Genomic DNA, 26,644 nt, shown 5'->3' on the forward strand with positions numbered 1-26,644 from the left:
TTAAATAACAATATAACAGGTAAGAACAAGTTCTTCATATGGGCAATATATGGAAATTCACATAAAAATAAGATGAATGTGAAAATGGTATTTTTTAAAGTAAAGTTGAAGATAGCACCAACTCTTAAGCTCTTAGGGATTAATTTTCAGCAAGTATTTATTCATTTGTAAACAGGTGGTTATAATATCAATCTTAAGGGCCGGCCCATTGCTCACTCAGGAGAGTGCAGTGCTGATAACACCAAGGCCATGGGTTCGGATCCTATATATATAGGGACGGCCGGTTAGCTTACTGGCTGAGTGTGGTGCTGATAAAACCGAGCCAAGGGTTAAGAACCCCTTATCAGTTACTTAAAAAAAAAAAAATAATAATATCAACCTTAATGTGCGTCTGTAGTGTGGATGAAGAAAGAACAGTCATGTTCAAAAGCAGAGGCTAATGAAATGGTATATACAGCACTGGTGTTTATCAAATGTGGAGAGTAGTCTTCAGTTTGCTTGTTCTCAAAGGTTCAGTTGTGTGTACTTTGAAAACCTGGTCTTTGAGTTGTGTGTACTTTGAAAACCTGGTCTTTGCAGATTGAACAAGAAAAATTGGCATCTATGAAAAAGCAAGATGAAGACAAAGATAAGAGGGATAAGGATGAAAAAGAAAGCAGCAGAGAAAAAAGAGAGAGGTCCCGAAGCCCAAGAAGGTACTATATGGCAGATGCATACCTGATGTTTTATTACTGCTTTCAGTAATAAGAAATTCTGTGTGTAGAAATTTTCACGATCAGGGCCAGCCCATGGCTCACTCGGGAGATTGCGGTGCTGATGACACCAAGGCCATGGGTTCAGATCCTATATAGGGATGGCCGGTTCACTCACTGGCTGAGTGTGGTGCTGACAGCGCCAAGCCAAGGGTTAAGATCCCCTTACTGGTCATCTTTTAAAAAAAAAAAATTCCACAATTAAAAAGGAACCTAGGAACACTATTCAGGGAATTTCTTTCATCATACCATTTTCATGATGTTATGGCTTGCCTCTGGACTAAAGAAATCTTTCATCTTCTCTTGATATAGATCATTTGACTATAGATTATCTCTAAAATATTGGTGAGTTATCTAACTCTTAATTCCTAAATCAGTATCTAGACTTCCATATTGCTTGAGTTTAAATATAATATTTAATTTGAGTTATTTTTTAATGTTTTCTGGACTCATTCTTTTTTTCTTTCCATTTCCTTTTTATTAGAAATTTGTGCTCAATTAGCCGTTCAGTAATACTTACCTAATTCCCTGTTATGCTTTTCTTAGATGGTTGTACTGAACCCAAACTTCAGATCATTTATTTGTTTTCTTCCTTCCAATGAGAATATTGTTAGGTTCACATTTTTAAATCCACGACTCAGCTTCTACTGTATTTGTGGTAAAAGGTGAGAATTTCATTAGGTTTTTCATTTTTAGGGTTCTGCTTATTTCTTTGATAAATGTCTGTTGTAATTAGTAAAGGGAGGAAGTAATTTCTGTCTCTTATTTATATATTTGATACTAAAATCGTCTTATGGAAACAGCACTTCTTCCAGAGTTAAGCACAAATCATCGTGGTAACTGCTTGACTATTGATGAAATAGGTCTGCTGTTTTCCTTCACTATGAATAAGGAAAAACCTTCAAGTTAGGCAGACTACTATTAAAAAGGAAGAGGTGGCTTCTCTCTCAAAAATGTTTTCATATGTAAATTTGATGTTCTTCTCTTATGAAGAACCTACGGCCTTAATTGCACTAATCATTGTTCTGGCATACTGGGGCTCTGCCTAACGGACTCTGGTGTGATCTGTCTGCATCTAAACATATTTTGTTGGGTTCGATATATTGTTAGGAAATATCACTTTACTTTTAAAAGCATACTCTTTTTCTCTGAAAAGTTGGTCTTTGAATGATCTCTGGAAATGATTAAGAACCTAAATCAGGAGTCAGGAGTCTCAAGTCAGTGCTTTCCTCCCTTATAACTGAAAATGCTTGAGAATGTTATCTTTGCTTGCCTTTCTGGTTTTCTCTTGGCCCTTTCCCTATCAAGTAGATGAGGTAGGATATCTTACTTCCACAGGGAAACATCTCATATAAACGACAAGTGGTATAACTGAAAAGCTTAATCCTCATGTCTCCCTTTGACCCTCTCCCCCAAACCACGTTATTCAAAAACCTGAAAAAAGTTGCTTTCATCCTAGACGCAAATCCAGATCTCCTTCCCCTAGAAGACGATCTTCCCCTGTCAGGAGAGAGAGAAAGCGCAGTCATTCTCGATCTCCCCGTCACAGAACCAAGAGCCGGAGTCCTTCCCCTGCTCCTGAAAAGAAGGAAAAAACTCCTGAGCTCCCAGAACCTTCAGCAAAAGTAAAAGAACCTTCAGTACAAGAGGCCACTTCTACTAGGCAAGTACACAAAAATGTGTAAGTTAATCACAATTTTAGGCTGTTAATAGTGACTGCAAATATGAAATCTCTTGAGTTAAAGACTTAGAATTATTTTCCTCTTAGATTTTTAAAATCAGCTTGTTGAAAAGAAATTGAAATTGTATAGTAGATTATAGGTATCCACAGCTGGTTGAATCCACAGATGTGGATCCCCCACAGATATGGAGTGTTGACTATACTGTAACTTGCTTTTTTTCTAAGTGTATTTTGGACAACTTTTAAAAAATATGTGGTTAAAAAGATATATGTAGTTAGAATTGTTAATTGCTTACTAGAGTTCAATGATATGTATGCATCTTTTGGAAGTAGGGAGAATTTTTCATGGATTTTGAAAACTTTTTTAAAAAGAGGAATACTTTATTACATTATTGTATTATGACTCAGGAATCTGAGTAGAAGAGGAAAAAATAAAAGGTTTTGTTTCCACAGTGACATCTTGAAAGTTCCCAAGCCTGAACCTGTACTAGAGCCTAAAGAACCTTCTCCGGAAAAAAATTCCAAAAAAGAAAAGGAAAAGGAGAAGACCCGACCAAGATCTCGGTCACGTTCCAAATCAAGATCCCGGACACGGTCTCGCTCTCCTTCTCATGCTCGACCTAGACGACGCCATAGATCCCGATCAAGGTGAGTTGTGGCTTTAAGATCAGCCTAGATCTTAGGTTTTATGTATTACTCTTGCATGTAGAATCAGGTAAATAATTTCAAAGCAGTAGAAAATGTTTAATACAAATGTTAATCTTTGGATTTACATAGAGAATTTGAGGACTCTTTTACTTTCTGTGTATCATACAAATCCCTATGTAAATAGAAAATTGTGACCCTTGAACTTCCTTTTTAAAGGGTTGTTGTTAAGAAAACTAAGTCAAGAAATTCCTTAATCCTGATTTATTCAGGTTCTAATTCTGTTTGTTATGACAGATCATACTCACCTAGAAGGCGGCCAAGCCCAAGAAGGCGACCATCTCCTCGAAGAAGATCTCCGCCAAGACGAATGCCTCCTCCACCAAGGCATAGAAGGAGTAGATCTCCAGTAAGACGGTGAGATTTTTCTTTTTTTTAATTTGGAAGAGTCAGATGTTTGACACTTTAGGATAATCTTTGTTTTGGGATAATTTTAGGATAATCTTTAGTGTCCCTCTGGAAGAAGGAATTCATAAGTCATATCATATAATGTATTCCAAGAGCCTATTTCGTTTGAAGTATAATGCTGTTGTTTGTGCTATGAAAAATATCTAGTCCAGTGCTGGGGGGAAAAAAAAAAGAAAAATCAGCATTTTATTGATACTTTGTGTTAACTTTTACTCTTTAAGACCTCAACAAGAAATCCTACCAAGTAAGAGAATTGGCCACCTTCTCTTTGGCTTTTATCACTGGCTTCTAAAAAGTAGCTGACTGTAGGGCCAGTAAGCTACTTTTATTGCTATTAAAATAATTTATTTGCTATTACTTTTATTTTTTAATGTGTTTTTTTCTCATTGTAGAAGTAATGGGGCTTATGATAAACAGTTCAAACAGAAATAACATAAATTGACAGTCCCCCCAATCCCATGCCATAGGTATAACTATTACTAGTTCGGTGTCCAGTCATATTTGAGATTAGTCATAAACTATTACTAGTTCGGTGTCCAGTCATATTTGAGATTAGTCTAACCCTGGTAATACTGATGTTCATTTTCTTAAATCTTTCTAAAATGAGCATAAGGTAAAGTGTTTGAATCTTGGATATATCACTTTTAACAAAAAGATTGGGGCTAAATCTGCCCAAAGTAGAGGCCTGGTGCATTGGTAGCAGTTTTTGTTCCTTCCTGACAATACATTTTGTTTGTTTTTGGAAGAAACTGATGATTAAATTTCAGGTTATACTTTGGACAGAATTTTTTTGTGTTCGGGTCTTTAAGGTGTTTTCAGGGAATCAGATCAACTTATAAATAGATTAAGATGTAGAAACATAAAATAAGCTCTGAAGTTTTCTTTCTACAGTCAGGTTTTTCAGAGTCTCATACTTTAAAAAAAAGTACTATTTTTCTTTGGGGAGGGTTTGTCAAGTTATATTGAGCTATTTTCATCATTAAAAATTATAGAATTAATGTTACTACTGACAGATGAGACTAACAGTGTAAATGGTCAGTCAATTCAGACACCAGTTATCTAAAATTGATTATTCCTCCTTAGGAGAAAAGTAATGCTGGTGCTTTCTGGTACGAGATTAGTGGAAACAGCTATTTCTTATACTGGAGTTTTGCAAACAGCATGTTTTAAATTGTGCTTACTAAGCCATTTTGCAGTCAAAATATTTTGCAGATTGTGTAAGATTCCCTTTCAGCCAGTTTTTATCTCACACTTAAGGTAGGGTTTCTTTTTTTCAGGTTCTCAGGAATTCTTCCGTCAAAGGTGAATTCTGCAGGTACACATAATTGCAACAGAACTTACCACAAAATTTGCCGCAGAATTCGAGAGACCCCTGCTTCTAAGTTTATGTAGCTAAATGAATTCCTAATCTTGCACTTCTTTTTTTTAATGCAACATAAAGGTTGCTCGACATTGTGGTATTCAATGAAAAATACTTTGCCACCCAAACTTTATATGCAAACTCCAAAACACCAATATAATTCTTAGGAAGAAAGAGACTGTTTAGTCATTGTATTACAGCACTCAACTTGACAAGTTTTATAAATGCAGAGACAACTAAAACAGCAGCATTTATCAGAATAAGTTACTTATATTTAGTCTCAGAACTAGCTGTTTCCTATCCTAGGTTATGGTTTTGTTTCCCATTTTCTTTGGAATCATTTACATGCTTAGCTACATAAACTCAAAAGTTGGAAAAAAGAAATAGCTGTATTTTTGTGTAAATTGTATATACCTGTAAGGTCATTCTTTATAAGTTTGCAGTTAGTGAACATGAATACTTTATTCTGCATCGAAGAAGATCTCCGCCAAGACGAATGCCTCCTCCACCAAGGCATAGAAGGAGTAGATCTCTAGTAAGACACTTTATTCTGCAGAAGAAGGCGTTCATCAGCATCCTTGTCTGGGAGTAGCTCATCGTCCTCTTCATCTCGTTCCCGGTCACCACCAAAGAAGCCTCCCAAGAGGACATCCAGCCCCCCTCGAAAAACTCGTAGGTTGTCTCCTTCAGCAAGTCCTCCAAGGCGAAGGCACAGGCCAACACCTCCAGCAACTCCACCACCAAAAACTCGTCATTCCCCAACGCCCCAGCAATCAAACCGCACAAGAAAAAGTCGTGTTTCTGTGTCTCCAGGGAGAACTTCAGGTAAAGGTAAAAATCAAACACATAAAAATTATGTTCTCTCTTTGGCTACAGAAAACATAGTTGTTGCCCCTTGCCCACCTTCAAAATAATGGAGTAGCTGGGTAATATTTGTATGTGAGGTTCTTTGTAAATTTGCTTGTAGGCTTACCATTTCTGCTTTAAATTCTTGGGGTTTGTTGAAATGGTTTACATGTAAATGCATTTTGTTTTTAGCAATGCCCTCTGGCATTAAGCAGGTGGAATGATGTATTACACCAAGGGCTATTTGAGTTGGGGTAACTTAATGAAGTTTGTCTCATCATAAGGGATCATTTTATTACTATGAGACCAGTTAACTTTTTTCTTTCTGAAGATGTTTTGTTTGATATTTTATTTGAGGACTTCATATTCTGTTTTAATTCTTTCTTGGCCACATTGTGCTCTCAAGGGAAGGACATGGTGTCCTCTTAAAAGCTGATTTGTTTTTTTAATTTAGTCTCTAGGCAGGGTTCTTCTGAGTGTTGTCCTTGCTTTATTCTGCAGATTGATTTCTGAGGAATTTATGATCTGTGCTCCTGCCAGGCAAGTAGAATGCTGAGTGAAGGTTGTGGTCTATTGGGGTTTGTTCTTTTAGCATCAAACACACACATAGAAAACAATGGGATCCATTTGATTGGGGCCTCTGGTGCTTAGGGCTGGAATGATACAGACAGCCTAAAATGAGTAGTAGGGGAGGGGGAAGGCCTTAAAAGCTGCCATAGCAGTTGGATTTTAAGGAGCATCCTGTAGGTTAACATATGCTGGGGTTGAAAATTTCAGGTTAGAAACAAATGGGGTAGGCAAAATTTCTGCTATATATGTTAGTGAGCTTGATGAGACCAGGATTTCTAATCAGCCACCCTGCTGCTATGTTTCCTCACTCCTCTAAACTTTGCAATGTGGTGGTATCTAGAAAAACAAATTTTGCTTTATTATTATTATTATTATTTTTTGTTCTCTGTTACAGTGAGACATAGATAACCTATTAGAATGAAAGGAGACCAGCAGATAATGGTAATCCGTAAAAAATAATGTGTAGATTATTTTCTGAATTTTAATATCAAGTTAATTTGGTGATACATAATTAAATAAGATGTCGTTTTTGTTGCATTAGCTCTTTAGACCTGGACAGGCAGCTGGGTAAGAATAGAGAAAACTTTTAACTGTTCCAGGTTGAGACTTAAGTATGGGAAGGGGCCTTCAGTCCATCCATGGTTTCTACTCACTGTGTCCAAATCTGATGCCCATTGCCTTGAGCTATTTTTGTCTTTTCCTGTGAAGTTTGCACTTAGTGACTCTTTCTTTTGTTTGGAGCCAGAAAGCTCTCGAGCGAAAAAGTATTTTTAATGTTCCCACCTGTTACTTTGCAAAAACACACCAATTTATAATTTTTCTGCTTACGTCATATAGCCAAAGAGTTATAAAAAAAGTACCTGAACAGAAGGACTAAAAATCTTGTTGAAATTCATCATTAAGAATTATTAGTTACCTTTTTAAAAGAGTCTGCACAGGTGCCAACCTCTTGTGTTTTTGTATGTTTTTGCAAACGACACAGTGGATGTGTACATAGGAGAGAAATAAGTTACGGTAGAAGGACTTCCATGACCAAACAAAACCCAACCAGAGAGACACAAGGTGGGCACATTGGTTATGGGAGGGAATGGGGATAGCGAAAGTGTATTTAAAACTTATGTCGTGGTGTCCACTGAAGCTATATGTCGATTTGAGCTACTTGGAACTAACCCTTTATATTAAAATGATCCCAGCTCTCTATGATGAAATTTCAGAGCTAGAAAAGGCTTTAACAATTATCACCAACAAACAGGTTCTCAGTTAAAGTGAATTTGGTCAAGGTCAACCAGCCAGGAATAGAATTTAAAGAGTTCTCATTTCCGGGTAAATAATGTATACCTTGCTCAACTTTCCTACCCTGAAATACCTCTGACTGTTCAGGGAGGGCAGTGGAGGGCAGGCTGAAATTCTTTAGCTTCTGTGCCTGGTAGTATTTCAGAAATTTCTTTAAGGTCTCTGTGGCTAATAAGAGCAGTGACATCATTGAAATGGAATAGATTTCACATTTGTATTTCTTGTAGTCGTCACTAATCAGGGCTTTAGGGCTCTCCTGTTGATAGTGGGCACATGGAGTGGGAAGGAGGGAGGCAAGAAAAGTGTTTCAGGGGAACTTGGGTAAATTATTTGGAGTACAATATACAGGCTTATCTAAAAGGTCTTAGGGAAACATTTTGTAATCGATAGCATGTTATAGTTAAATTGGCATAATCTTAGTACATGAAATGGTGCTTAATTTTAAATCAGTGCCACATTCAGTGAAGTGTGTTGACAGGATCTATACCTATGGCGATGGTAGTAATTTTGAGTTTATTTAGATCAACTTAGCCATATAAATTGTGCTTTGTACATACTTAATGATTATTTTACAATTTCTGGTCTTAGAGTGACTTATCTCTACAAATAATGTTTTGGGCAAGTTGGAGAGAGTTAGTACGATGATTAAGTAAATTCAAAATTCTGGTTTTAGAGTTGCCTTCTTAGATTTATGGCTTCATGCTAGAACAATTTTGCTCCTTGAATACTTAAAATAAAACACTATTAACATAACACAATAATTCAATCATATTAAATCAGGGTAGGAGTATATCATGAATACTTGTCCGATAGTGTGAACATATTAATAATTGAAGATTGTTTTAGCTAAATCATTAAGAGATTGAATTAGTATAAAACTCGAAATGTGTATTTCCATTGGGGGGAAAAAAGTAAATAATGTTGCAGTTCAGTTGTATTATTTACTAAGTAGTCATTTGTCAACTATCTTGCAGGTATAACCACATTTTTGATGTTTCTTAGGGGAAAATGCATTCTCACATCCAAATAGCCAGCTTCCAAACTAAGTTTTGGAACCCAGTTCTCTGAGGTGGTAACTTGGGCATGTGTTTACAGATAACCAGATGCCTATCGTATTTTTTTAAGAATTGAGGATTAACTGATACTTAAAAATGGAAAATACCGACTAGAAAAATAGCTTTAGAGGTAAAAAAAAAAATTTCAAAACATTTCTATTTCATTTCTTTGAAATAAATTTTAAACACACTTTTGCTGTCACCATTCCTTCCCATAATTCTTGATACCTAATTAGGTGCTAACCATTCTTAACCTAATCCAATGGTTGGTCCAAATGACTTATTAGGGAGAATCATCAATAAAATTCTGGTCTATATTGACTACTTTAGCAGAGATGAGATTGCTGTGTTAGATCCCTAGTCTTCTAAGTTACTGCTCCTTGGAATAAACCATTGCAGAATTCTGAATACGAATATGAAAAGAGATATATCTGCATTCTGGGTCAAACATCCCATGGTAATTGCTTTAATCACACAAAACAGATATAAGGATCCTGAGGGGATCAAATTGTCTGTTGGTTTACTTCTTAGATTTTCTCAAATGGTGTTTCAGGTTAATCCATGGTAAGAGTGATGATTATATCTGTATATACTTGAGATTTTAATTGCAGCAATGGATGGATATTGCAGGTTGAGTATCGCTTATCTGAAATGCTTTAGAACAGTAGTATTTCAGATTTTTTCAGATTTTGGAATATTTGCATTATGCTTACCAGTTGAGCATACCAAATCCAAAGTCTGAAATGCTCCAGTGAGCATTACTTTTGAGCATCATGTTGGCCCTCAAAAAGTTCTCAAAAAGGATTTTGGATTTGGGATGTTCAGCCTGTATAAGGAGAGATAGTAGTTGTTGGGAATCAAAGTCCATGCTGTGAAAATAGTCTTGGGTCAGATCCTAGCTCACTTAAATTGTCTGTACGACTGTGGTGAAGTTAACTGAACTTTCAAGCCTCAGATTTCTCATAAAATGAGGGAGAAGGGAATGTGATAATAACAACAGTCCTTAACAATAGTCTGTATAATACAGGAAGCTTACAAAAGGTAGTTGCTATAATGTTTTCCATACAGTTGGTAAAAAATAAATTGGATAATTCATAAGATACCTACCACTCTCTCCACCTACCTTAGGTATAGAGCTGTCTTTTTTTCTTTTTCTTTTTTAACACTTCAGAAAAAATTCTCCAATCTTAGTATTTAATAATTTTTACCATTGTGATTGTCTACATCTTTTTCATAGGTAGCTTAAGTTCCTCATGTTGTTGTAAAGATTATGTTCTACATGAAGATCCTTCAGCCTCTTGGGTAGCCAGTCATTCCTCTTTCCCAGACCAAATACCCTTTTCTGTGAAAATTTCATTACATCTTATTTCTTAATGATTTATCATCTTTATTAGTTTTCTGAATCCATCTATAGTGGTTGCTTGAAAGCTTTTATATAAAGTTGGTGTGGTTTCCAAAGTTGGGTATGGGTGTGTGTGTGTGTTTTAGGTTATGGGGCTCAAGTAGCCCACACAGGTGGAGGTTTACTTTACTGAGCTGAATGTTATACATAGCATAAAGCTTATTCTGGTCAGTAACAGCACCCAATTTCTTTTAACTGTTGATTCTCTTTGTGTAACTTTTTGAGGCTTTTCACTAAATATTTAAAAGTGCTTGCTTCAACTCCAGATTGTGTTCAGATGACAACAGGTCTTAGAAGAATTTTAAAATTCTTAGTAAGTTCTTTTTGAGAATAATCATGTATTTTTGTAATAAGAAGGAGGCATCTTGTGTTGCCTTTTTTTTTTTTTTTTTTTTGGTATGTGAGGGTATTTGAAGAAATTTGTGGAAAAAATAGGATTAAAAGATAATATGAATCTTTCTATGAACTTTCTGAAGTACTCTCATATAATTTTTTTTTTCCCCGTTATTCTTTTTTAGTGACAAAACATAAAGGTACTGAGAAAAGAGAGTCCCCTTCACCAGCACCGAAGCCTAGAAAAGTAGAGTTATCTGAATCGGGTAAGTTTTGTTTTTGTTTCTTTAAAGCTGGTTTTGGTTTTTTGCACATTTAGTTATCCCCTCTGGTTGAAGATTAATTATATCGGCTGTGGCTTAGTGGGTAAGAACTAAGACTCTGAGGTCAGACAGATCTCGTTGGAATCCGCAGCTTCCACATTTAACTGCTTTTTGTTTGTTTTAATTTATCTGAGCCTCATTTCTTTTATCTCTGAAATGGGGGTAATAGAGTTTTTTTTTTGTTTTTTTGGCAGCTGGCCGATATGGGGATCCGAACACTTGATGTTGGTGTTACAACACCACATACTAACTAACTAAGCTAATTGACTGAAATAATGTTTATAGTGCTTGGCACCCAGCCTGACCTATAATAAATAAATATGTAAATAAGTTTATTTGGTTACTTTTAGTGAAGATAGTGTAAATCAGCATTTAAATTGGCATTTTAAGCTCCTCTTTTGTAAAAAATATAGTTGTATTGCTCGGCCCAATCAGATAAAGGTTTGAGAGATTATTTTCCTATTCACATATGTCAGATGTTTTGTATACATAACTAAAGAAACACTTTCTAAATGCATCTATCTTTCAGAAGAAGATAAAGGTGGCAAAATGGCTGCAGCGGATTCTGTACAGCAGAGACGTCAGTACAGACGACAAAACCAGCAGTCTTCATCTGGTATGGATACTGGTTAAATTTTTTTCTACCTGCATTTCCTGATTTCAGAAAATGCTTAAGATATAAATATCTTCAGTGCGTAGTGAGTATACCTAAGAGAAATAATATATTTTTGCCTACATAGAAATCTGTTGGAGTGGGGTGGGGAAGGTTTGTTACTTTTTTTAAGTCCCTTTTTAAAAAAAATATTTTTGTTTGTTTTGGTGCCTGGCTGGTACAGGGATCGTAACCCTTGACCTTATTAGTGCTGCAATACTGTGCTCTAACCAACTGAGCTACCTGGCCAGTCCTAAGTCCCTTTTTCTTTTTTAAAAGATGACCGGTAAGGGGATCTTAAACCTTGACTTGGTGTTGTCAGCACCAGGCTCTCCCAAGTGAGCCAACTTGCCATCCCCATATAGGAATCCGAACCCATGGCTTTGGTGTTATCAACACCACACTCTCCCAAGTGAGCCACGGGCTGGCCCCTGTAAGTCCCTTTCTTAAAACTTAATTTTCTTTTAAATTTTTATAAAAGTAATAGACCCTTTGAATACAATAGAAAAGTATAATTCTTTTTCCAGCCCCCCAGTCTTATTCCCCAAAGCTTTTATTCAGAAATTATCTGTGCATATGTAGCCATCTGTGGTTAAAAAGTAAAGGGGGGCAGGATCCACATAACTCAAATTGTAGATGTTACCTCCTTTTTTAACTTAATATATCTAGAACACCTTTCCCTCTTAATCTTATGAATTCACCTCATTCTTTTGCTAGCTACAGCATTTTTTATTTTAGGAGTATACCATAATTTATTGAGCCAGTTGTCTATTTGATGGACATTTAGGTTGTTTCTAGTTTTTTTGTGTACTTATGCAAAAATACCTGTAATAATTAGAATTTAGATTAAATGCACTGGCCAGCTACCCAAAAAAAGGAATTTGTATTAAAGACTGTGCATAGAAACCTGGTTATTAAACCAGGTGCTCTTTCTTATTTGCTTACTCATTATTTGTGACTGAGTCTAGGTACTACCTTTGCTTTTCATTTATAAAATGGAAACCAAACCATCTCACAGTAGTATTAAATGCTTAGAGTAACAATCAAGTAATTGCTTGAGATGCTTTTTAAGATTCACTTAATTATTTGGAAAATCACTAGACTTAAGAGACATTTGTATCATCTTGGTTGGATTGCATATCTTATATTACTTATAAAATGAATATTTATTTATGCTTGGCTTTGAAGTTATTGAGCCTGTATTGATATTACCTCTGTTCAGAAGTGATGGCTTGTGTACATGCTTGCTTACACTAGTGAATGTTCTGTCCACTTAGATTCCAAAAACTTGGATAGACTCTTAAGCACAGACCCAATGTAATTTTTTCTTTACTGTGTGATTATAGACTCTGGCTCCTCCTCCTCCTCAGAAGATGAGCGACCCAAGAGATCCCATGTGAAAAATGGTGAGGTAGGCAGGCGACGGAGACATTCCCCATCCCGGAGTGCCTCTCCATCACCACGAAAGCGCCAAAAAGAGACTTCCCCTCGGTAACGTCTTTCCTTCAGTGGTCTTCACTGATGTTCTGTAGTTGTGATATGTAACTCTAACTTTATAACTTAAAGGGTGGGCTACAATTATTTTAGAATTTGGTTAACTCCTTCATTTCAAGGACTTTGAGAAGATGGTCAGGTTTTGTTTTGTTTGCTTTTTTTTTTTTGCTTTGTTAGTGGTTATTAATATTTAGTGAGAACTGGATAAGTTTTGAACTACCATGTCATATGAGGGATCTTCAAAAAGTTCATGGAAAGAATCATCTTTTACATCCATTTGTCTACAACTTTTTGAAGGGCTCTTGTATTAATACATGACTAGAAGAATAAACCAGTTAAATCATAGCTTACCTCCTGAACATCCTTGAACACTTGTGTAAATGTCTCCATTAGTGATATTTAACTCCATCAAAGTAAATAATTTATTGAATGGAATTCTTGACATTTGTTTTTCTCCACTGCTCTCAGGATGCAGATGGGAAAGCGATGGCAATCGCCAGTGACTAAAAGGTTGGTTAGCCACTACTCTGTTAATTAGGGTTACATGTCAAAAATTTTAGTGACTTCAGTCTCCTGTTAGGTGATCTTATCCCTTTTAGATATAGAGTGGCTATGGTTGTGGAGAAGTTCCTAAGTTTTCATTCAATTCTTTTTTCTTTACATGTCAGGTTAATGATAGGTAGGATTGTATGTGAGATGTTCATCTTAGAACATCATTTGAACATAGATTTTGAGTATCTGATTACCAGTCTTTTGTGGTAATTTACATCTACTTATACCAAAGTGCACACTGTTTTAATAGTATCTGGATACTTTCCAAGAGGTAGATTAATAGCTCCTTAGATTTTGTGGAGAGAGAGTTTGTATTTGTGATGACTTTAGGAAAGGAAAGGAAAATGAGGGAGAAACTTATAAAATATTAAAAGTAAATGTAAGGCTTTGTCCCAGTTCAGTCTTTCCAGTAATCGAAAGGTGGGTTGCATATTTTTATTGAAACTTTTATCAGTGTCTTTGTGACCATAAAACCATAACATTTTAGAGCCAAATCATACATAGCAATCTCTAATTTAGGCCTATCTCATAAGTGAGAAAACAGGCCCAGATGTGGTAAAGTGAGTTTCATAGGGTCACAAAGTGACAAAGCCAGGTCTTAGGCTTGGACTGTTGACATTACGCTAGTCTATCTTAACCAGTTTTCTGCTTTTGAGGGCCTTTAGCTGCCACTGAATTTTCTAACTGTTTATCCTTGCTAAACTATCCCACTATCCTCTTTATAAGTCAGTTTTTGAAGCTGTGTTGTTTTAGGTAATCTCATTAAGAGTGTTTTCTTGGAAAGGCTCTTTGTAACTAGTCAGCAGTGTTTGTCATGTAACAAAGCAGGGTATTTACATTGTGGAGGAAACTTTCTTGATAGTGAAAAATAAAAACGTAAAAAAGGTAAATTTGGGTGCTAAAAGCATTCTTCTAGCTATAACTACCTCGGGCTCCTGTGAAATCGCTAGCATAGCAACTAAACAGTTGCTTTACAGAGTTAGGTTAGTGGTACAATGTCTTCTCTTTCATTTTTCCCCCATTGTGGAACTACTTACTGTTCTCCAAAGAGATTTCTCTTCTCAGAACAGTGAAGTCAACACTAATGTTCCTTGCCCTGCTTCAGGATGTTTTTGTTTTGTTTCTCCTCATTAAAAAAGTATTTTAAGTTGTACTAGTGACATCAAGTTTTAATGCCGTTAGAAATTATCATTAGCTGTCTAGGATTTAGAGATGGAGGAGAAATTATTTGGAATTGTGTTCCAGTATTGTATTTTAGGAGAGGAAATACTGCCTGGTTTTGAATCTTTTATATGTAACGTGTTCAAAGTGAAGTCTTAGTTCCCACAAAGTGTGAGCAGATTTAAATTGAAAATTAAATTTAGTAAAGAATTTCAGGATTTTCTCTGTTTAATTAACTGAACTTTCCTTCATCTCGAAAGAGAACCAAGATTTTCTTGTAAACTTAAGGAAATTCCAGATTCGCAGGCAGCATCTATCCTGTCCTAGGCAGGAAATTGAGAACTAATTACTTTGGCTACTTTGTATATGCATACTTATCCAAAAGGTAGCACACTGGCTTGGTATATATTTTAGTATTCCTGTAATATTTCTGTTGTAAGGCTGCTGTTAGTCGAGATGATGTAGTTTTATTTCTCAGGTGTGCTTTATGTATTGGTTAACTGTATAACAGAATTCAGAATTAAGGTTTATATGGTTCTCATCTATATCTTAACCACATTGCTCCCAAGATAGCTTTAGGAGCTCAGACAACTTTGGTCATTTGTTTTTGGGATAGTGTTTTTAGGTAACAGTATGCAATGGAGATACATTGGAAAATAAGAACAACTTAAAGGAGTGACAGTCAGATATGGGTCTTAAGCCATTGGTGACTATTAACATCTTAAATTCTGTGTTAGAGACACTAAAGCAGCTGATCCTAATAAAGAATCAGAATCACCTGGAAAGCCTTTTTAAAAAAACACCTGGCTGAACCCTAGCCCAGACCTGGTGGACATAAATCTCAGATAAGCTTCCCAGATGATTTTGATGTGCATCCCAATCAAAAAGCAGCACCCAAAGGCAGTGTTTTCACATTTTTTTCACGCTGTGTCTTATTTTATTTTTTAGTGTTGGCTTCCACCCAGGGTCTTGACTAATGGTCTTGACCTGAAGCTTGAAAAACACTGTTCTGAAACATGTAACGATTGCTGTCCTTGGGTTAACAGTGATTGAAACTGTGTCTTCTGGGTCATTTAATTATAAATGCCACTGACTCAGAATCGACTGTAATTCTTCTTTGGTTTAGTGGTAGACGGAGGAGAAGTCCCTCCCCACCACCCACCAGAAGGCGACGTTCTCCTTCTCCGGCTCCTCCTCCTCGACGGCGCAGGTCTCCCACGCCACCACCACGACGAAGGTACTTTGTCAGATATGCTACTTGGAGCTTATTGGAGCAACTCTGAATCTTTATGAGTAAAATGTTATTAGAGTGGCATTGCTCAGGCAGTCATAAAAAAACACGTATTATGAGTCTATTTGTATGAAAAGTCTAGAACACACAAATCAATAATAGAAAGTAGATTAGTGGTGCCTGGGGTGAGGTGCGAATGGGAGTGAAATGCTTGCACAACTATATGAATATACTAAAACCACTGAATTGTACACTTTAAGTGGGTGAATTTTACTGTATGTGAATCACATATCAACAAAGATGTTAAATAAGAGGTAGTATGACTATTTAGTGATTACAAAGAAAAGATATTAACTTTACATTGGAGAATCCTGGCAGATACCTCCTTAACTAAGTCATCCCTCATAATTCCTCTTGGCATCTTGTATTACCTGTATACCTCTGTAGTATACTTACTAAATAGGACCTTGATCTAATTATTAGGAAATAACCAAACAAAACCAAAGTGAAGGTCTTTCTACATAGTAATTGACCAGTACTGTCAGATTGGCAGGAACTAAGGAGATCAAGGACCCTGGAATAGAAAAGGGACATATATTAGTGGAAAACTGGTGGTACTGATATTTTGTTAATACTGAGTACTGAGGTTAATTTTATAGTTTTGATAATTTGTATGGTTATGTAGGATATTAACATGGTTAAGTGGCAGATATCCACTATTTTTGTAGCTCTTCTGTAAATCTAAAGTTATTTTAAAATCAAAATGAGGGAAAAACTGTTCTAATGTTCAAATACATTGCCAAGCAGTGTAATGGCTGGCTCTTGAATGCCTGTTCACTCTTGAGTGCCAGGCAGAGTGCTAGGTGTTTTATATACCTCTAGTCCTCAAGGTGACTATGCTTGGTGTAGGTAGTATTGTTCCTATTTTTCAGGTGAGGAAATGGAGGGTCCCAGTTATTAATTGCCCAAGTGCGGTGATGAAACTGCACCCTACCACGTTGCCAAAAAATGGCCTGTTATAAAGCAGATTCTTGGCAGGAATTTATTTTGACCTCAAAGACTGAAAGGTCTAAGCAAATTAGGCAGTTGGGCCTGACTCATACATTCAAGTCTAACTCCTAAAAGGCGAGTTAGGATTGTGTAGGAATTAATCATTAAGAAGGTGGCCAGGTTGGGCTTTCACAGTGATGCATTCTGCCTAGCAGTAGTCTTCCATTGAAAAGTGGTCCTTTGAGACAGGAAATGAAAGTTTCTTTGAGATGGAAAGATTTAGGTATCTTTAAAGCTGTGCAGTGAACTCTGTTAATACATTATCCAAATGCCTATTCAGAGAGGATACTGTAGGAGAGCTCTTTAAAGCACAGACATCCTAAGGGGACCATAGGCAATAGAGTTACGCTAATGCAGTTTTGTAGTTATTATATAATAAGTGATGTTCAGTCCTCTCAAGGCAATGCAAGATTCTCTTTTCAAAAAATGTTAAACTCATTCCATATAGATTGTGTTAAATTACTTCTGATAATTGCAAATTCCTTCATCATTCAGAATGTCATTTTGTAGTCATCTGAGATAAATAGAAATTTTGCTAAGTGATTTTTTTTACTTTAGATGCAAATAAAGGTATACCATGTCAGCTTATAATATACTCCCTTTGCCTAGTGCTAACTACAGTATAGCCATAAGTACTGGTTGTTTATGTGTATGTGTGTGTGCGCATTCTGTTTTCTTATTTTGTTGGGCCTTTCAGCTTAATGTTGTGTGTTTTTCCTAGGACTCCTTCTCCTCCCCCACGTCGGCGCTCACCTTCCCCAAGAAGATATTCTCCTCCAATACAGAGGAGATACTCTCCTTCTCCACCTCCAAAGAGAAGAACAGCTTCTCCCCCTCCCCCTCCTAAACGAAGGGCATCACCATCTCCACCACCAAAGCGTCGGGTCTCCCACTCTCCACCTCCCAAACAAAGAAGCTCCCCAGTCACCAAGAGACGTTCACCTTCGTTATCGTCAAAGCATAGGAAAGGGTCTTCCCCAAGCCGCTCTACTCGGGAGGCCCGGTCACCACAACCAAACAAACGGCATTCGCCCTCACCACGGCCTCGAGCTCCTCAGACCTCCTCAAGTCCTCCACCTGTTCGAAGAGGAGCATCTTCATCACCCCAAAGAAGGCAGTCCCCATCTCCAAGTACTAGGCCCATTAGGAGAGTCTCCAGGACTCCGGAACCTAAAAAGACGAAAAAGTAAAAATATTTTATCCTTTTTGGTTAGGAATACTTACTTGCATAGCTCTTTATATTTGGAAGCTCTTTTTTTCCCGTCCTTTACTGAGAATTTATAGAAAGGAATAACCTGTGAACACACACTTTTAAGGCAAATTTTAGGCACCATTCACAGATCCTTTTCCATTTTCAGACTAGTTCCTTATGGCATAAATTAAATGCTGTAGTATTTTGATTGGTTCTTGGTAGTATCAAGTTTTTAGAACGCTGTGCTTCCAAAACTAAACTGAAGTGATGCATAGAATATTTCTTGTGTGCATCTAAGGCTGATAAAAGCACTTTTAAATAAAATGTAAGGAATTGGCATTACTAATTTCATACACGTAGTATCATTAACTGAATGGTTAGAGGATTGTGGGGCTTAAGCTACTCTCTAGACTTAGCTGATATAAATTTGATATGTGTTAATAGAATCACCTAGAAAACTTAAGTGCTGTAAAATATTTGATGTTGGTGACCTGGTTGTATAATGTAGTTGGTTATTTTGTCATAGGAAGAGATGTCTGTTCTCAGTGCTAAGTGTTTTATTTTTCCCTCTGTCTAGGGCTGCATCACCAAGCCCACAGTCTGTAAGGAGGGTCTCATCTTCCCGGTCTGTCTCTGGATCTCCTGAGCCAGCAGCTAAAAAGCCCCCAGCACCTCCATCCCCTGTCCAGTCCCAGTCTCCCTCTACAAACTGGTCACCAGCGGTACCAGTCAAAAAGGCTAAAAGCCCAACACCAAGCCCATCACCGGCAAGGGTATGTGTTTGCCTAATTTTGCACATCCTTTATAAATTTGTATGTAAGATCACCTTGAAGGAGGGAACATATCATTGGGGTATTAAAATATTGGGATTTATACTGATTTTTTCCCCTTGGCGAGTCATAAATTTGATCTTGGATAGGTTTATGTATTATATAAAAATCAGTGCTTAGATGTCCATCTTTTTAATAGGGTAAACTGAATTATTGTGCAAGCAAACTGAACGAATAGATTGTGAAGGATTTTAAGTAATTGCTTATACATGCAAAATTTTTTTAAATTATAGTCAGTTATAGCAGAGCCTTTTGCATAAATATGGTGTGTAGACATTGAAGGAGGAACAAACTTCTCCCACTCATACATGGCATTCATACAGGTGTGTGTTTAGACAGTAGCTGGTACCATTTATTAAAAGCTTGCTACATGTTAGGCAAGTATCGTGAGTGATTTACAAATATTCACATTTAATCTTAATAAGAGCTTTATCACGTATGGATTATTATACCTATTTTAGGTAAAAAGGGCTCAGAAAAATTAAGCAATTTGCTTGAGGTCCTGTTCTTAGAATTTGTGAAAAATCTCTTTTGCTTTCCTTCAGTTGGACAGAATTTTAATCAGGTTGATTATGTTGCTATTATTTTTCTTGATTTCTAGAATTCGGATCAAGAAGGAGGAGGAAAGAAGAAGAAGAAAAAGAAGGACAAGAAACACAAAAAGGATAAGAAACACAAGAAGCACAAAAAACACAAGAAGGAAAAGGCTGTGGCTGCAGCTGCTGCAGCTACCGTGACCCCTGTGGCCATTGCTGCTGCCACAACCACGTCAGCACAGGAAGAGCCAGTTGTGGCACTTGAGCCTAAGAAGGTACTATAAACGCTATACATAGCGGTCTTACAGTATATACAGATCGGAATCATTTGATTTTGAGAAGTAGCTGAATCATTTTTTCTAATAATTGGCTTCTCAGCTTTTACCGTATTCTGATCTGTTTCTCAGTGACCTGCAAAGAAAAGAAATTTGCCAGCAAATAACAATAATAAAAATAAGAACACACACAAATGGCTGCCCAAAAGCTTAATGTAGTTTTTTTTTTTTAATAACTTCTTTGATATAACACTTACACACCATACAGTTTACCCATTTAAAGCGTACAGTTTGGTTTTTAGTATACTCAGTTGTGCAGCCAGCATCACAATTTGGTTCTGCTCTTCATTCGGTTTCTTCCACTGTTATGTCAAGACTTGACGATATGTCCATTCTGGTTTTTTTTTTTTTAGGAGACAGAAAGTGAAGCTGAAGATAACCTTGATGACCTAGAAAAGCACCTGCGGGAAAAGGCCCTGAGATCGATGAGGAAGGCTCAAGTGTCCCCACAGTCTTAGGTGGAAATGTTTGTTATGATGTAAATTTTATTTGGTTTGTACGCAATTCAATTTCAAAATTGCTAAAATGTGTTTGAGCTTTAGACTATAACATTTGTTGTAATAATTGCTAGGTTGAAGTTCACCATGTAAAAAAAGGGCATGGATTTACATTGCAAAAGGTGTCCACAGTGTATTAGTGACATTCTTTCATTGACAGCTGACATAAATTCATTTAGAGTGAAATATTTTAAGCCAAAAAAAAAAAATCCCTTTTTTAAAAAAGGGGGTTTAAATATTGTTGGCATTCTTATCCTTTAAATGCCCCTGGCTATTCCCAGAGGTTTTGTTTCAAAAAAAAAAAAATCCCCTTTTTAAAAAAGGGGGTTTAAATATTGTTGGCATTCTTATCCTTTAAATGCCCCTGGCTATTCCCAGAGGTTTTGTTTTTTTGTTTTTTTCTTTACTTTTTCTCATTTGAGTCTTAGCACCCATTTAAGTTATGCTTCTGACCTTGTATGGTTTGTAAGCTTGACCAGAAATAAGACCACTGTTGAATTACCACAAAAGTATAAATTAATAGTTTAATGCCACAATCTTTCCTGTTGCCTGTGGAGTCTCTGCTGAAATGAATCAGGATTCGAGCTCTAGGATGAGACAGAAAATGAAAGCATGGTGTTTGCCAGGACACTGTGGGTTTATATTGATGTGTAACAAGTTGATTTGGAACACTGGAATTTCATTCTATTCTGTTCTTCTGGGGTTTTTTTGTTGTTGTTGTTGTTCTTTTGTAAAGGCAATTAATGAGTCCCAGGAAGGATCCTTCAGTTACATAAAATTTTGTTTTATGAATGTCGTGGCTTCATTCATATTTTGTCTTGTTCTTCCAATTGGTATATACAACTTTCAGAGCTCTTGTATTTGGAAGGCTGGAAGGGCCCAGAATTTGAAATAGTGTCTTGGTTTCACTTGTTTTTGTTTTTTAACTAAAGCTATATAAAGCTTGTGGATTAAACAATAAATTTCTAAATTTAAAAATGTTTGCCACTCACTCTTGTCTCAATACTACAGGAAACCTACCTTTCTTAGAAATCTTACAGTTACCATGTTTTCACTCCTTTGGTGGGGTGGGAGTTGGGCAGGGAAAATAAGGATAGTGAAATTAAGGTTTTACCATTTTTATTTGAATAATTACTGTGATGAGTACTATGAAGGGGAAGTGCAGGGTGTGGCTGGAACATATGGTACAGGCACATTCCAAGAAATGAGTGAAGGCTAAGGCATGACTGGGGCGCCCTCTGGTAGGTAGGTAGGTAGAGAGAGAGAGAGAGAGTGTGTGTGTGTGTGTGTGTGTGTGTGTCCTCTGGTAGGTAGGTAGGGGTGTGTGTGTGTGTGTGTGTGTGACTCTGGTAGGTAGGTAGGGGTGTGTGTGTGTGTGTGTGAGAGAGAGAGAGAGAGTGAGTGTGATGTTCGGCTGTCCACAATCAAGTCATTTCACCTAAGATTTTTTTCTTTTTACTGCATTTAATGTTGCATCTGCATTTAAAATTTAGCAGGGCAAAATAAGATGAGGAAACTTGGGAGTTGATAGTATAGAGTAAAACAGCAACATTCATATGGAAAAAGTAAAAGGAAATTTTTGACACTAGTAATCTGAGCTGAGCATGTTGACACATGAGTAATTAATTTGGTTATAATTTCTGTCAGTTGAAGCAAAAAGAAAATGCCTGAAAGAAGAAGGTTTTTTACCTAAATGACATGGACAGTAAATATACCTGTAACAATGAGTTGTTTTTACAGGTGGGGCTCAGAGAGAGGTGCTGGACCCCCATGTGAAAGTTGTTAAATGCTTTTGTTTTGTTCTATTGTATCCTTTTTTTTTTTTTCCCCCTTTCTTTATAATTGATTTTACAAAGGAAAGTAAGATGCTCAGAAGGCCCGGGGTGGGGGGGTGGGGGAGCAGGGGGCAAGGAAGACAATGCACTAGGGAAGGTGGGGCGTTGTTTTTTGCCAAACCCTGGGCAGAGTGGTCTGAGTCATCTGGCACCCTCCTGAAGGGGACCCCAAAGTATCTCCCATGTGTAAGGGTCTCTGGATTTTCCCCAGTTCCTACCCTCTCCTACTTCAGCCATATTGATGGCCGAGGCAGAGAAGAACTTACAGCCCATTTCCCACTGGTGAGGAAAATTCATCTGGCTTTGCTGAGAAGGTTCTACCCTTACACTAGTAATATGTTACCTTTACAATATGCTAGGCTATCATATTTAAAAGGGCAAAAAAGCAAAATACTTGAATGAACTTGTATTATAATATTAATATTATTGAGAGTATCTGCTTTCCAGGCTGAAGTGATTCATTCGTTATTCTGGTCCTGCTTTAGTCCTTTATAATTTGTGGTAATTGTGCTTTTCCGTACAAAAAGTATATAAAAATAAAAACTTGAAAAGGCAAAAAAAAAAAAAAATATATGGTTTGCGCTCACCTCCATTTTGCTAAGTTGAACGATCAGTTCTTCATCATTATTTTGTGAGACTTCTCAGCAGGATTTGGCTCAGTCATCCACTCCTTTGTTGGGTCACATTCTTCACTTGTAAGAACTTGGACTCTAGGAGTTTGGTTTACCTTGTAGATGCAGCAGTAGTTTTCCTCCTGCCTCACTAGCTGTTCTTGAAGTGATTTAGTTTTCCTTTCTTTGTCCTTCGTGGCCTTCCCTGCACTTAGTTCCTAGTTCTTTGGTTTTAAGTGCCATCTTTATGCTGATGTATCAGATCTCTTTCCAGTCCACACATCTTCCTGAGCTGGACTCCTGGATAACATTCGGATATCTAAAGGCATGCTTAAACTAACATGTCCAGGACAGGATTTTTTTATACCATCCTCTAATCTTCTCCCAGTCTTCTCCATTTCAGTACCTGTCACGAGCATTTATTCAAAATTAAGAGGTCATTACTATCAGCGACAGTACTGTCCACCCCTCAATACTCATGCATGCAAATGCCATTCCATTCCCGATAGCCCAGGCCAGATCATAGCTCTGCTCAAAACCCTCCAATAGCTATCTGTCTCAGAATAGAACCCAAATTTCTCACTATGGCCTGCAAGACCCAGTATGATTGGACTGAATCAGCTGTGGCAACTTGATCACCACTCCTCACTGTGCTCAGGCCCCACTGGCCGCCTGCTCTTTCTTAAAACCCAACAAAGTTGATTTCTTTTTCAAGGCCTTCATGCTGTGTCTGCTGTTGTTTCATCCTAGAAGGAACTCCTGATCTTATGGCTTATTTCGTCAAACACTTCCCTAATTCCCTCTCCTTTTTGTTCATCTGTAGCAGTTATTACTTCTGAAATGATAATTTTTCGTCCCTAGGAACTTGGTCTTATTCACGGCTGTGTCCCCAGTGGTACACAGTAGAAGCACAAATATTCAATAATGGATGCTTAAATAAATTTAATTGATTGTCATTGCCTCTGTATTTGCCAGACACTACTAAGGTTTGAGGTAAAGCAAATGAAGAGATATGATTGCTGCCCTCAAGGAGCATTCCCCTACTGGGGACATAGACATGCAAACAATTTGCAGTGGTCAGAATATAGCTCAGAATCTGGTAGACCAGGATTTCTACCATAGTTTTCTACTGTGTGACTGTGGACAAGTTAATGCCATTTCCTCTTCTATGCAATGGAAGTCATCATAGAATCTGCCTCAGAGCTTTTGAGGATTTCAATGTGTTGGTTAATACATATAAAGCAATCACCACAAAGAGAGTTTCCCGTTTTAGTTAACGTGACATGTATCTTTTCTAGTAATTATGGCAAATTTTAGTTTAGATGACTAAAAAGGATTTTAGATCATAACCCTATTTAATTCAATTTTTCTCTTCTTTTTAGATATAACTGGCATACCATAAAATTCACTATTTTAAAGTGTACAACTTGGTGGTATTTAGAGGGTATGCAACCATCACCACTATTTCAGAACATTTTCATCACCCCAAAAAAGAAACTTTGTGTGCCCATTAGCAGTCACTTCCAATTCCCCTGACAGGACCCCCAGCTCCAACCCTTAGCAACTACTATCTATAGATTTGCCTATTCTGGACATTTTATTGCAATCATACAATACAGAGCCTTTTGTGTCTGACTTCTTTCACCTAGCATAACGTTTTCAAGGTCCATGTTCCAGCATATATCAGTACTTCATTTCTTCTTATTGCTGAACAATATTCACTTATCTAAATATACCACATTTTGTTTATCCATTCATCCGTTGATGGTATTCAGGCTGTTTCCACTTTCCCACTATTATGAACGAGGCTGCTGTAAACATTTGCATACAAGTTTTTGCAGGCATATGTTCTCGATTCTGTTCAGTATATAATAGATCTGCAACATACCCAGCGCCACTTTAGACAAGCCCAAGTACAAAATGGCGCCACCCGCCTTCTCCCCTCCTGCCCTTCCCTTTAGGAGAAGCCTTCTGACTTAAACAGAAACCCCTTTTGCTTCTGCAAGGACGCAGTTCTCCACCTTGATCGACATTAGCATATTGACCCTCTGATGGTATCAGCCAGCCCTTGGCGCACTATATAAGCTCTACCACCCCCACACCTGGTGCCGTCCCCAATTTTCAGGGCAGCCCTGAGCTGTTCCCCACTTTGAGTGCAGGCTGGTAGATTCTTTTCCTTTAATAAAGCTTGAACGGTACCCAGCATCTCGGCTCACTTTCTTTCATTATGGTGATGAAACCCGGGAAGGGTTTTGGCTGACGTTGTGGATGATACCCTCTCTCTTGGGGTGATTGGGCCTCAGCTGCCCTTCCTGGACCTGCCAGAATCGGCTACACTTGGGACTTTCTCTCCTTTTGCTGTTTCAGACCAACACATCCAACACCGGCCTCAACTCAGGGTGAGTCCGTGGGTCTGTCCTGCTTGCTTCTACGGTTCCCCCAACTACTCTCTCTATGACAGGTCTCTACGAAGCCCAGGCGCCTGGCTGAGGGAACTCTTCTCGTGCCCCCCAGCTATTGAAGGATGCTTCATTAGCTGGTTGGTGGCTTTTTTTTCTCTCAAAAAGAAGGTGAACAACAGAGAGGACACTCTTTGCTGGCACTCTTCTACCAGGACTGACTGCCCTTTCTCACCCTCTACATGGGATCCTCATGATCCAAACCTCCATGCTCTATGCCCTTGGGCCGTCTCCTGGCCAATTTCTTGGCCTCCAGGGAGACACTGAATCTAAACATCCCGTTTTCCACTGTACTCTGTGCTCTACGCCTCTAGGCCACTCTATGTCTCTGGGCCATCTCCTGGCCAATTTCTCGGCCTCCAGGGAGACATTAAAACTCAAAAGCCTTGGGCGGGCCCGGTGGCGCACTGCTACGGTGCGCCGCTTGGGAGCGCGGCGGCGCTCCTGCCGAGGGTTCGGATCCCACATGCAGACCGGCTGCTCACTGGCTGAGTGAGGTGCGGGCGCGACACTGAGGGTTGTGATCCCGTTGCCGGTCCCGGCCCGGTACGGGCGTGACACTGAGGGTTGCGATCCGTTGCCGGTCACAAAAAAAGACAAAAGGGAAAAAAAAACAAAACTCAAAAGCCTCGTTACAATGGATTCCAGTGGCCACAAGATGGCACTTGATTTGGACACACCGAAATAGCAAAAGCTGTAGAGATTCCTTGTTCGGGCCTTTTCCTATCTCTGAACATGTTCTCTCTGTCAAAACTGTCCTATGTCTCAAATTCTCCTAGTTCATGCTCAACCTCTCCTTCCAGACTCAGATCAATCTCCTGATCTGTCAGTCCTCCACATTTCTCTCTCTTCCCCACACCTGGCCTCCAGACGCTCATCCTCAGCCCAATTCCTCCCCTTCTCACCCTTCGTCAGGTAACAACCCCGTCTCAGCTCTGGCTTTTTTTTGTCTTTTTTTTTTTTTTTTTTCCGTGTCCGGCAACGGATCGCAACCCTCAGTGTTGCCCCCGTACTGGACCGGGGACCGGCAACGGGATTGCAACCCTCGGTGTTGCTCCCACGACTCGCTAAGCCAGTGAGCGGGAACTGGTCTGTATGTGGGATCCGAACCCTTGGGGGGGAGCGCCGCCGCGCTTCCCAAGCGGCGCACTATCCAGTGCACCACCGGGCCGGCCCACAGCTCTGGCTTTTTATAACCCTTCCATGAAGTGGCTGGGATGGACGGAATTGTCTGAGTCCATGTACAGGGAGCAAGTCTGGATGGTGGCTCAGGTACATGCTGAAAATAATAAGCACCCTGTGGGAGCCATTGCTGTTCCTTGCATGGACCCAAATTGGGACCACCAGGCTGGCCACGGGGATTGGGATCTCCGAGATAATATGATCACACACCTACTTTATGGCCTCCAAAAGGCTACTCAAAAGGCAGTCAATTATGACAAGCTTAGAGAAATCACACAGAGATCCACTGAAAATCCCAA

At 38.2% G+C, this 26,644-nt stretch overlaps 1 protein-coding gene across 5 annotated transcripts in view; it reads left to right on the forward strand.

The window, feature by feature from the left end:
- Positions 1 to 20,487, forward strand: part of SRRM1 (serine/arginine repetitive matrix 1) — a 26,634-nt gene extending 6,147 nt beyond the window's left edge. For 3 of the 5 annotated variants that reach the window (XM_008574974.1, XM_008574977.1, XM_008574978.1), the window contains 14 exons: positions 580 to 695; positions 2,212 to 2,415; positions 2,887 to 3,081; positions 3,376 to 3,495; positions 5,463 to 5,737; positions 10,591 to 10,671; positions 11,258 to 11,344; positions 12,727 to 12,871; positions 13,343 to 13,384; positions 15,714 to 15,824; positions 17,590 to 18,054; positions 18,638 to 18,833; positions 19,492 to 19,701; positions 20,115 to 20,486. In XM_008574974.1, the coding sequence (XP_008573196.1) occupies positions 580 to 695; positions 2,212 to 2,415; positions 2,887 to 3,081; positions 3,376 to 3,495; positions 5,463 to 5,737; positions 10,591 to 10,671; positions 11,258 to 11,344; positions 12,727 to 12,871; positions 13,343 to 13,384; positions 15,714 to 15,824; positions 17,590 to 18,054; positions 18,638 to 18,833; positions 19,492 to 19,701; positions 20,115 to 20,219 (2,352 nt within the window). In that variant the 3' untranslated portion in view covers positions 20,220 to 20,486. Of the gene's footprint in view, positions 1 to 579; positions 696 to 2,211; positions 2,416 to 2,886; positions 3,082 to 3,375; positions 3,496 to 5,462; positions 5,738 to 10,590; positions 10,672 to 11,257; positions 11,345 to 12,726; positions 12,872 to 13,342; positions 13,385 to 15,713; positions 15,825 to 17,589; positions 18,055 to 18,637; positions 18,834 to 19,491; positions 19,702 to 20,114 lie in introns of all 5 variants that reach the window. The other 2 variants (XM_008574976.1, XM_008574975.1) reach the window with 2 other exon arrangements.
- The last annotated feature ends 6,157 nt before the right edge of the window (positions 20,488 to 26,644 follow it).

This window comes from Galeopterus variegatus, unplaced genomic scaffold (genome assembly GCF_000696425.1).
Source record: "Galeopterus variegatus unplaced genomic scaffold, G_variegatus-3.0.2 Scaffold1123, whole genome shotgun sequence".
Taxonomy (NCBI): domain Eukaryota; kingdom Metazoa; phylum Chordata; class Mammalia; order Dermoptera; family Cynocephalidae; genus Galeopterus; species Galeopterus variegatus.